The 12,251-nt window shown below is 36.8% G+C and overlaps 1 protein-coding gene across 6 annotated transcripts; it reads left to right on the forward strand.

Moving 5' to 3' along the window:
- Positions 1 to 57: 57 nt before the first annotated feature.
- Positions 58 to 11,359, forward strand: PRPF38B (pre-mRNA processing factor 38B). Of its 6 annotated transcripts, XM_083359332.1 has the most exons (6): positions 58 to 488; positions 4,748 to 4,816; positions 6,001 to 6,152; positions 6,237 to 6,297; positions 8,048 to 8,271; positions 10,437 to 11,359. In XM_083359332.1, exons 1-6 carry the CDS (start codon positions 156 to 158, stop codon positions 11,275 to 11,277), a joined length of 1,680 nt encoding a protein of 559 aa, XP_083215458.1. In that variant the 5' UTR covers positions 58 to 155; the 3' UTR covers positions 11,278 to 11,359. The 6 variants fall into 6 exon arrangements, with proteins under 6 accessions (XP_083215458.1, XP_083215459.1, XP_083215462.1 ...); XM_083359333.1 differs by lacking the exon at positions 58 to 488 and having other exon boundaries at positions 4,774 to 4,826; XM_083359336.1 differs by lacking the exons at positions 58 to 488; positions 4,748 to 4,816; positions 6,001 to 6,152 and adding an exon at positions 7,365 to 7,435 and having other exon boundaries at positions 6,281 to 6,297.
- Positions 11,360 to 12,251: the final 892 nt, after the last annotated feature.

A 12,251-nucleotide genomic window follows, 5' to 3' on the forward strand; every position in this document is an offset into this window, starting at 1 on the left:
TATTTTTTTTTGGCCATTTCCGCGGGAGTCGCCATCTTGTCGGCGGTTGGCGGAGTCGGTCTGCGTTCAAGCTGGAAGGCTTCAGCCCGCCTTACCCGCGCGGCCTAGTCGCCCGCTCCTTCGGCGCCAGCGATTTGTTCTTCGCTGGGGCGGCTATGGCCAATAACTGCCCCCTCGTGGGCCCGGGCAACTGCCACCCGCTGCCGCCGCCGCACCTTTCGCCGCAGCAGCAGCAGCAGCAGCAGCAGGGAATCCTGCAGCAGCAGCAGGCCGGCGCCGTTTTGTCGCCCCCGTTAGCGCTCCAGAGCGCCGGGCCCAAGCCGGCCGCCTCGGGCAAGCAAGGCAACGCTTTGCCTCTGTGGGGGAATGAAAAGACTATGAACCTAAACCCCATGATCCTCACCAACATCCTCTCGTCCCCTTACTTCAAGGTGCAGCTTTACGAGCTGAAGACCTACCACGAGGTGGTCGACGAGATCTTTTTCAAGGTGAGCAGGCGACGGGGAAGGAAATAGGCCAGCTGGAAAGCCGGGCCCAAACTAGGAATCCTCGAAACAAGCCTCTCGGCCAGACCAGGCCTTCCAGTTGGGTGGCTTCCCTTCCCGCTTCCTTCTGAAAGAAAAGAGGCTGTCTCGAGTTCAACGAAGGAGGCCTTTAGACCGGTGTGTTTGTGCCGAAGGGGGGCAGCTAAACCTACAAGGCGTAGATGTAAACCTCTCGACCTAATTCCAAATCCCAAGTTGTGTTTGTGTTACTTTGGGAGGGAGTGGATGGGTCGGAACAAACGATCCCGGATTTCTGTATTGAAAACTACCTCCTTGGAAATGTTCTCGGTAGGGAAAACGTACGGAACGGAACTAAGGTTAATACATCGTTTTCATTCCATGCTGCTTCTGCACGTCTAAAAGAGAGAGTGAATTTTATTTCTCCTCCCAGAAAAAGTAGAATGTTAGAATCTAATTTTATAACGGCTGTGAGTAGTAGTTACCCTGAGGAGTATGACCACATCAAGTTCCATGATGAGTTTAATGGAGGAATGAGTTCCTGGTCTAAAATTCTACTTATCTTTACCAGATGTCCCAATATATCATTGTGATTAACCATTATTTATTGTTTCGTTTTTGTAACTGCTTCTCTGGGGGGAAAAAAGCACTAATGAACTTTGTCAGACTTGGTTTTATGTACATATGGATAAGATTACACTAGTAATTCTAGCATACCGGTAGATACTACCATTCTATGTTATAAAGGCTAGCTGGACACTGCATGTTGCCTGACTTTACTGGCCTTGAAAAGCAAAACACAGACATGATTAAAATTTAGATAGTTACCAGGAAACATAAACTAAACTAGAAATTCAAATAGAAAACAACAGTCCCAGAAGAAATACCAAGCCACTTATCTTTTGCAAGAAAACCTGTCCACAAAATCACCAGAATGATGTTGAACTAACTTTATTTTTTAAATGGCTTCAGTAGATTTCAAACAACATTTACTTACACTCCTAATTAAAACTTCTATTTCCTATATTGTGTTTAATACAAAAAAACTTGGTTTGCTCATATTCTTTCAGTGGTGTTCAGTTATTTATTCATATACAATGCTAAATTAACTTTTCACCCTTGAGAGGGCATTCAAATATTGACTTGCTAGTTTTTTTTCTGTAATCAATTTCAATTACTATTTTCTGAATGCTTATCCAAAATTTCAGAGCATGAAGAGTCAGAATTAGCATTATACAGGAGGAATTGCTTCTTAGCATTTTTTATTAAATTTCTGTTCTTTTAAATGAATATCCTGAATGTGTGTCAGTACACTCCATTTATCTTTTTAAGTTGCAGCAATATCATATGGGATTGCAAAATAATCTCTAGATCAGAAATCCTACCTTCTATAGAATGATCTAAACATAATAAGTCTGGATTTGTGGGTGTTTTGAGGCACTATTAGTCAGAATCAGATTTATTTATTCTATTCTATCCAGAAAAGTGCTGGATGTGATAACTAAGGTTGATAACTTAGATGACACCTCCTTTATCTGATTGACAAGCATTATATAAAAGCCTTAATGGATCAAGGTCCTTGTGGATGGCAGAGGTCAGTAACATAGGCCCCTTTGGTGACAATGATATGTTGATTGCAACTTATGTTAAAGAGTATGAATGAATGAAATGAAAGAAAATAGTATTTGTGAGGAAGAGGGAATGTTTATTAAGGTGGTCTTGTGGAGTTGATGGATAAATACTGAAGATGTAGTTTCATTATGAAATTAAAGGGTAAGAGCTATTTAAGGATGAATTAGTATCATTCAGATTGAATGGAGATATAGAAAAATATACATTATGTTCCATTGACAGTGAAAATGGAAGCACCAGAAATGAGTTTAGAGAAGAAATATGTGACGTCTGAATGAATAAAAATGAGGGGGAGAATATAAAGTGTCATTTACTTTTTTACATATAAATATCTGTCAGCCCGATTACCCTGAATTAGGGGATTATAGGGTCATAAAAAGGGAATTTTTATGTAAAATAATGCATATAGATATGGTCCTTGACTATGACCATAATTGAGCCTGGTAGTTATGGTCATGAGTCTTGATAATTAAAACAGGTCACTACATAACTGACCTGATTTTATTACCTTTTTTGCAGTACAGTGAACCTACTGTTCGCTGTGGGCAGTTTTTGCGAGAAATCAGAAGTAAATGCCAGTTTCCAGCAAAAATGTAAATCATGGTTTGTTAAAGAATACCAATAAATCTAAAACATGAATTGTTTTATTGTTTATGATAAAAAGTTTGAGGGAAGGAAATGGGATGAAAGATTCTGATTGAGGGATATGCCATTTTTAGATAGTGTCAGGAGTTGGATCTTGAGCAAAAAAGGAAATAGAATGAAAGAATAACTGGGGGAAGAAAAAGTTCAAGTCCTTTATGACAAACTTAGAAAATAAATTGTCATCCCACAGGATAAATGAAAAATCAGTGTAAGAAAACAGAATGTGGAAGCAATTTTGAATACAATGAAAATAATTGTATTGCAGGGTGTCACAGAAGCATATAGAGTTATTTTAATAAGAAATATAAAAAAGGTGACTTGGTAGAAAAATGAAGTGAAAGATGCTGTGGACACACAAAAAATTCATACAAGAATGCTTGAAAAGGAGTACTGAAAGGAAAATTTATAGATTTGTATTACAGTGACAATAGTATATTAAAAATTAGAATTGAAACACAATAAATATTAATGTCCAACACAATGAAAAGGAGACTTAAATATTGAAAAATGGTAAGGCTATAGACTTAGCTGACATAGTTGGAAAAATGTTAAAACATGGGTGTAGTTTACTGATCATTTTTTGTATGATTTCCTTAATATGTACTGAATACTGTCTCTGTCCTTGACAATTGGAAGAATTTATTTATTAAATTTATAGGCTACCCACCTTACCATTAGAAGCTCTGGATGGAAGAATTTACTATACTGTACAGTGGGAAGTATAATAAAAGTGAATGCAGAAACTACAGGGAGATTTTGTTATACATCCCTGAGAAGATGTCTGGCAGAATTCTAATTGAAAGATTCTTAAGATGACAATAAGAAAAAAATTAAAAATATGGATGCTGCTTTTCAACAGAGCATTCTTGATTTAGAATGAATTATTCAAAAGGAATGGTTACATGTTTACATACTTAAGTGTGCTCCAGATTTAGATATTTTAATAATAAAAGGGAGGGGTGTGTGTGTGTGTGTGTGTGAGAGAGAGAGAGAGAGAGAGAGAGAGAGAGAGAGAGAGAGAGAGAGAGAAGCAAGCTTATTTTATCACCTGTTACATTCTGTGCTCATGGGAAAATGAAGAATAGGTTGTTTGGGACTAAAGGACTATGCTATTTTTTTCTTTCGTTTTCTTCTCATTCTTTGAACTATACAAATATCTCTGCTTAGGTCTGCTTCTGTAAATCCTATTGTCCTTTTTTCTTTGCACTTTTAGAAACTGGCATAATTCTGTATTTTATTTATTTAAACCCACTTTCATTTTTATGAATAACTCAAGGCAGTGAACGAACCTAATACTACTTCCTCCTCATGTTCACTCCACAAGAGTAATCCTGTGAAACGGGTTGGGCTAAGAGAGAGTGATTGGCTCAGTGTCACTCAGCCTGCTTTCATGCCTACCGCAGAACTAGAAATCAAGGTCGCCTGTTTTTTAGCATGGTGCTTTAACCACTAAGCCAGGCTGGCTCTTATGTATTCTGTTATACACTGTCTGCAGAATAAGAGTAAATAGGACTTAATTTCTATACACTACTGTTAACAAGCACGTTAACAAAATACTAGCTTGAAGTTGTGATTGCTATTGATATCTTTGTTCGGTTTGTTTTTATTTTAAAACAATGGCCAAGCCTTTAAGAGTCTTCCAAACTCTAATTGTTTTGCAATTACATTCACTTTATTTATAAAAGTCTGTGTTCGCTAAAACAAGGGATGCTGTAATAATTGATAATCATTATTGCAGCATGTGGTAGTGAGTTGCATAAAATAATGTTATGATTTCAGTGGTGTTCTTTTTCATCACTTTTTCATGAAAGTTATAGTAATTGGGGCACATCCAAATTTCTTATAGTTTGGAATGCATGGAAACAATATGCTTAATCAGAAGATAAAATTATAATGACATTGTGTCAGAAGGAAATCAGATATAAATATAAAGTTATGGATTTAATTTATTTGTTACTTGTTTACAGGTTAGCCATGTTGAGCCTTGGGAGAAGGGAAGCAGAAAAACTGCAGGTCAAACAGGGATGTGCGGAGGGGTAAGTAGAAGTACGTGATTACTGCATTTTGGAGCTTTTTTTGAAAACAAAGTTAATCTTTTCAAAATGAACATATAAAAAAACCTTAGTTTGCAAGCTTTCATCCAGTTCATTAGTACAAGCAGTCTTCGACTTATGACCGCAGTTAAGCCCAACATTTCCATTGCTAAGCAAAGCTGTTGTTAAGTGAGTTCATTTTATGACCTTTTTGTCATAGTTATCACTCTAGTTAAGTGGATCATGTAGTTGTTGAGTGAATCTGGCTTCCCCCCATTGACTTGCTATGTCGGAAGTTGACTGGGAAGGTTACAAATGACCCCAGGATAATGCAAGTGCCATAAATACATGCCAGTTACCAAGTGCTCGAATTTTGATCACATGACCATGGGGATGCTGCAACAGTTGGTAAGTTTGAAAAATGGTCATAAGTCACTTTTCACTGCCGTTCTAATTATGCACGGTCACAAAATGAGTGATTATAAGTCAAAAAGTAGATCGGCCCATTAAAAGCTTTGTTGATAACTCATGGAACATATTTTTATTTCACAGTGAGATTTTCCTTAAATTATGTTCATTGTTGTAATGGGGATTAAGAGTATGAATCTTTCCTTCTAATGATAAATGCAGTGCTAATATGTATTTTATATTTAATCAAATGCTAGTTTTTATTAAATTCTAGGTCCTCAGTTTTTTTAAAGAAGGAATACGGTACTTACAGTGAAGCTTTAGGTAAAAGGTACTTGATCGTAAAATATTTATCCCTTATTCTAAATGGAACAAACATGTAAACAAGTTACATGTACATGTTGTCTGTTCAGGTTTTTCCAATAAGTGAAGGAGAAAGCAGGTTTCATGTGTTAGCTGTTTTTGTTTTTTATTTATTATTTTTATTTATTTATTATTTAATGTTAGCCACCCAGATTCACCCTGGCAAAATGGATGACCATATAAATCCAAATAAGGAAATAAAATATTTCTTCCTCAAGTAATGTAAGGCAAGTCACAGTTGAATAATTGGCATTAATGCCATTTTACTGAGAGAAAATGTAGTTTCTTGTACTACATATACCTGAATCCATTCTTCCTTTTAAAAATTTGAGCACAGAAAATCATTGACTAAAAAAACTCACCTATATCGTTCCTATGTTGAATGAATTATGGGTTGTTTTCTCTTATTTTGAAAGGTGCGAGGAGTTGGAACTGGAGGTATAGTGTCTACAGCCTTTTGCCTCTTGTACAAGTTATTTACTTTGAAGCTTACCCGTAAGCAAGTGATGGGACTAATAACTCATACAGATTCCCCATACATTAGGGCCCTTGGATTCATGTATATTAGGTAAGTAGCGATGCATTTAGTTACAAAATAAGTTTTATCCATAGAAGAAAATGTTAAATTTACACAATTACTTTGTCTTTCAAGGTACACACAACCTCCAAAAGATTTATGGGACTGGTTTGAATCCTTTCTCGATGATGAGGAGGTATGTCAACAAGGGTAATACTTTGTTTTCTTTTTTCTTTTCTTTCTGATATTTTAAATTATGTCCATATTTTATAAAATGCAAAAAAAATCTTTAACTGCAAATCTGAGCAGTAAATGCTTTCATCCTTAATGATGTGCAAAATTGGATTAGATTTCTAACTTTATTGGAAGTTAATCATTTCTCAGAACTCAATAGAAATGTGTTTTTTGCAGGGAGGGAAGCAGTATGTTGTTAGTTTTGGAAAATGAATGGCCACTTTTTTTAAAAAAAAATACAGTTGGGTAGTTCAACAATAAACAGATTGTTACATTCTGTTCTTCAATGTTTTCATTTTCAGAATTGTCCACTGAACTTAAATTTTCAAAAAACATAAATTTCTGTAGTAATTAGGAAATCCATAGATATTGTCTAAAAGTTAAATTCCTCTAGTGTCCATTCATTAGTTTATCTTAGTTTATATGAATTCTTTTTTCCCCCTTCAACACTGATCAGATCTGTTTTCTTTGGGTTTTATCACGAACATGTTTCAGTTATAGTACCGATATACTATATACAATATTATACAATAACAGTGGTTATTGAAATCAAATGGTGCAGTCTCTTAAAGTGAGATTTAAATGGATTTTTTTTCTTCATTCATACATATGCACATACACAACACTGGCACATTTATTTATTAATGTATCACATTCTCAGTTCTTATCCATAAACTAATTCATGAATCAAGTTTTTTCACCCAACTAAAACTGCAGGAATCCAGAGGAATCACTTTCGCGTTAACATTTTTCCCCAGTTTGCCAGTGTTGAAGATGTGAAAGCATCTATCTATATTTGCCTAAATATAAATGTTTTTATGAATTCATTGATACTCTATTTATATTTTTCAGGAACTACATTTAACCTAATGTGTTGTTTTCTTCTTTAGAAAATCTTTGCAACGCTTTTATTTGGAAAAACTATTTCTGAACACTTAAATGTGTGTGAGTGCAAGCAGTTTTACATACAGATTTTCTGTTCCTGTTTTAGATAACAAATCTCACTTTCCTTGTGTGCTTGCACTATAGGTTTGGGCCTGACAATAGCTGACTAACATGTCCTGAGCTGTGAGAGGGCATAGCAAGAAGGCCTTCATGCGGTAATGACCCTTTTCCGAGACAATGGTCATCATGGATTATGCGTTTCCAATTATTTGTTACTTTATTTATTTGTTGCATAACTCTAAATTAGAAAACTCACTGCTTCATGGCAGTTGGTTTGCTATTGCTTCCTATTTAGATAGAGTCCATTTTATACTTCAGCCTTTTCTGATCATTTTTAGACAGGAATGGTCATCCTAAGTATGAATAAATGGTAGTTCTGATTTGTGGCAATATTCTTCAAAATACCAGATAATGTAGAACAAATTACTTTTCCTTTATGGAATAACTGTATGTGATAATAGAATATAACTCAGATATGCTAATATTTCAACCTGATTTACTAAGAAATTGATCCTTTACCACCTGGGCCGCAGGAATATTCTGTACCTGCATGCTTGGGTATTAAATCAAACTTCCAGCCAGTAAAATAGCAAAATGCAAAGATGGAAGAGATGAAGTTCATAAAACAGCTTAATTATCAACAAAAACAGCTAAGCCATCGTATTTGAAATATGGCAATCAGTATAAGTAGCATTTGTTTCTAGATAAATTTTAAATAGCTTCTCACAATCAGAATGTGTCTTGTGTTTTGTGTTTCTTTTTTGTAGGACCTTGACGTGAAAGCAGGTGGAGGCTGCATGATGACCATTGGAGAAATGCTGCGCTCTTTTCTTACTAAGCTTGAATGGTTTTCTACATTATTTCCGAGGATTCCTGTACCGGTGCAGAAGAACATTGATCAACAAATTAAAGCCAGACCTAGAAAAATCAAGAAGGATGGCAAAGAGGGCATAGAAGAAGTAGACAGGCATGCAGAGCGTAGACGTTCAAGGTTATATTTTAACTTTATCGAATCATTACTTAATCATTCTCCAGCAATTTGTCATAACCATTGCATTGTTCTGCTATTGTAATATTATTTGTCTATTGCTATTAGACAAATAATATATAATTTTGAAATAACAAACTACTTCATGTTATTTCAGTTTGACAGCTCTGCAAGATTGGCACACATTCCTATGTGGTAGCTAAGTTGTGATAAATGGACTTAACCATTAGGTGTTCATGGTTGAAGTGAAATTTAATTGGAATACCTCATCTAGAGGTAGTCCTCAATGATCATTCGTTCAATGACCATTGAAAGTTAGGATACGCTGAATGAATGGTAGTTACAGCTGGTCCTTGACGTTACGGTTATTCTAGCTCCCCACAGTCATGTGATCAATATTTGGATACTTGGCAGCCTTCCTGCATTTATAACTGCAGTGTGCACTTCAGTTCCCTCCCCCCTTATCTCTGCCCTTTTGGCTGCCCTGTATTTCTACAAACACTGCACCCCTAGTGCCCCAAGCTGATCTTCATCTTCTTTCTTCCATTGCTGATGTGACGTGCCCAGCTGAGGGAACTGCTGACCCTCCATGCAACTATTATGTGAGGTTAAATTGCTTGTATTCACTAGTAGCTTGATGCCCTTTGCTTAGTCTGACGAGTCTTGCAAGTTTACATTTGTGTGACTCTGTTTGATCCCTAGCCCTCTTGTTTGGGGAAAGTTTGGGAGAATGGGGTTAGAACTTACTTGCAAAATATCTGAAAAGAAATAGTTCGTCTAGATCCTTGCCAATCTGGACCAAACACTGCATTTGTCTCTATTGTAAATGATTATAATGGGACCTGTATAACAATCCTTTGGATCTTATTAAACCTCTCTTTAGAGATGCAGAGTTTATCATACCTAGTGTTTAGAGGATATCGGGCACTGAATAACCTCTAGTAGAGCCATTCTTTGGGTGTATGGGCTATAATTACTCATGTCCTCATCAGCCATATTAGACTTGCTTTGCAACATGCTCTGTTTCAAGCTATTTATTATCCAGAAATTTCAGCTAGCACTGAATGTGAGAGTCCATATCCTGACAGGTGAAATCCAGTTCAGCAGGGTAACACAACCCCTTTGATTACTGTAGTGGTCACCTGTAGATTTCCTAATCCAGTTCAAAGTGCTAGTTGTTACCTCTAAAGCAAGGGTGTCAAACTGCTGGCCCATGGGCTGGTTGTATCATGCGGAAGCCACACCCACCCCAGTTCCAGCAATGCAAAAAAAAGTCGTAATACGTCACATCATGCAGTGAGTTTGACGCTCATGCTCTAAAGCAGAGGTCCCCAACTTTTGGGCACCCAGGACCCATTACGTGGAGAGAGGTTTTTCCACGGACTGGTGGGGGCGTGGTTTTTTGTGCTGCCTTCATCTTGTGGATGAAGTTTTCCTTGATGGCGTGGACCGGTTGCTGGTATGCTGCGGCCCGGTACTGATCCATGGACCAGGGATTGGGGACCCCTGCTCTAAAGCTTTCCATAGCTGGTTAACCTTGGGACCATGTGATCCAGATAGAATCTGCTTATTTCACATGTTGAAGTCATGAAGGCAGGTGGTATATGCCCACTACTCATGAAGCTAAAGGGACGGGAACCAGAAAATTTGTCTTTTGTGTGGCTGCCCGTTCTTACAGTTTGTGTACTTCCAAGATAAACCATCTTGTGAGTTAACACTGATGAAAGAAGTAAAAGCAAACATTTTTCTGTTATAATTTATATGTTGTCTGCTATTACAGCTCAGTTTATTTATTGAACTTTATTTCTAGAATAACAGTTTTGTGATTTTATGGTTCTTGGTTCTTTTAGTTATGTAAGGTGACCTATGTCTTCTGATAGGGATGACAATTAAACACTCACATAAAGTATTTAATGTAAATAACCACGCAGACTCATTGGGGATTGGGTGATATAATTATGCTAAGTAGACACCAGAAGCTGATCAAATGACTGCATCCTGCCTCTGGGCATTTTCTTATACATTGCATTAGGTATAAAAAAAATTCAGAATGCAAAAATTTGATTCTTAAAGTTAACAACTCAGCAGATGAAAAATGTTAAATGTTCTACAATTAAACCCTTGTTGGGCTAGCCTCTGTTTTTAAACATTTTGTCATTTTAATATAGGTCTCCAAGAAGATCCTTGAGTCCTAGGAGGTCACCTAGAAGATCAAGAAGCAGAAGTCATCATCGTGAAGGACGTGGTTCATCCAGTTTTGATAGAGAATTGGAAAGGGAAAGAGAGCGACAAAGATTAGAGCGTGAAGCTAAGGAGAGAGAGAGGGAAAGGCGACGGTCTCGAAGTGCTGATCGCACATTGGAACGTAGGCGAAGCCGCGAAAGGCACAGAAGTCGAAGCCGTGACCGAAAAGGAGACAGAAGAGAGAGAGAGAAAGAAAATGAAAGGAATAAAAGGAAGGAGCGTGACCATGACAAAGAGAGAGGTGTTGAAAGAGAACGAGATCGCTCTAGAGAGAGAGACCATTCTAGAGAAAAATCAAAAGACGGAAAAGGTAAAAGTGAAGGAGATGAAAGGAGGCACAAAGATGAAAAAGATGAAAGGAAGCATAAAGATGAAAAAAGAGATGCCAAAAAAGAGAGGAGGCATAGCCGGAGCCGAAGTAAGGATCGTAAGCATAGGAGCAGAAGTATAAGCAGAAATGCTAGCAAGCATAGTAGAAGCAGGAGTAAAGACAAGTCAAGTAAACATAAAAGTGGAAGTAAAGAGAAGTCAAATAAGCAGAGCAGAAGCCGAAGCAGAGGAAGAACTGATAGCAGTGAAAAGTCTCGAAAACGAGACCGTAGTCCTAGTAAAGAAAGATCTCAAAAACGTAGCAAAAGCAAAGAACGTTCCCACAAATACGACCACAGCGATAAGGACCACTCAGATAAACGCGACCAGAGGAGCCAAAGTATAGAACAAGAGAATCAAGAAAAACAATCTAAAAACAAAGATGAGACTGTATAAATATTCAGAAATGGATCACATTGAATCCTATAAATGTTTTGAAATCTTGCTTATTTTTTCTTAAAATTGAGATTGTGCAGTAGTTGATGAGCACTCTTCTTCAACCTCCCTCTAGGCTGCAGATTGTCATTTCCTATTTTGAGTAGGGAAGTGCCTTTGTAATCCCATTAAAAGTGTTGGCTATTCCAGTCCATTTGTTTAGTTAATTTCATGATGCAAATCTGTGCATTTTTTTTAAAAAATGTTCAACTGTTTCTGAAATGTACAATCTGTACATATGTCCTGAAACTGTTGTAATCCCTTTGGCATGGTTGCCATGTTGGTTAAATTTGTATACGGCAATAAAACTGCCACTAATTCTACTTTGTTTTATAGATGTGGAATTATGGTTTCTATCTTTGCATTAGCATGGCTGTGCTTTGCATAATAGTATGGCAGAAGCTTTTAAGGATGGGTCTTGAACATGTATTATATCTAAAATATTTATGTGCATTCAGCATCCATGAAGGTTGCAGTTCTAGAACTGTTGTCTTGGGGAACACATTTTAACTGTGAAACTCAAGAATGTGTTATAATTAGATTAGACTTTTCAAAGGAGGTAGCAATCTAAGGCAGGGATATAGATTTGGCTGAGTTTTATGTAGTAGTCAGTGCTACCTCACAGGGACATTTAAGATTGATAAACCTATGTACCATATCTCCATATACTTTATGGCTAGTGTTTATTGTTCATGTAAATATAATTTCCATACAAATTGCTTTCCATTTTTCATTTGTTGTTTTATGCCCTTGCCCTGTTATTCATGAAGAAACCTTAGGCTAACAAAGATATGTATTGAGGGAGGCAGGATGGCATAATAAGGTCAAATAGCAGACTTAAGTTTCAGACTGTCAGATCTTTTTTTTTTTTTATAAATGAGACATTTAAAATAAAGCATCTTCATGGTGTTCCTTTCGTAATGCATAATGTTTTT

This window comes from Vipera ursinii (genome assembly GCF_947247035.1).
Source record: "Vipera ursinii genome assembly, chromosome: 3".
NCBI classification, from domain to species: Eukaryota; Metazoa; Chordata; class Lepidosauria; order Squamata; family Viperidae; genus Vipera; species Vipera ursinii.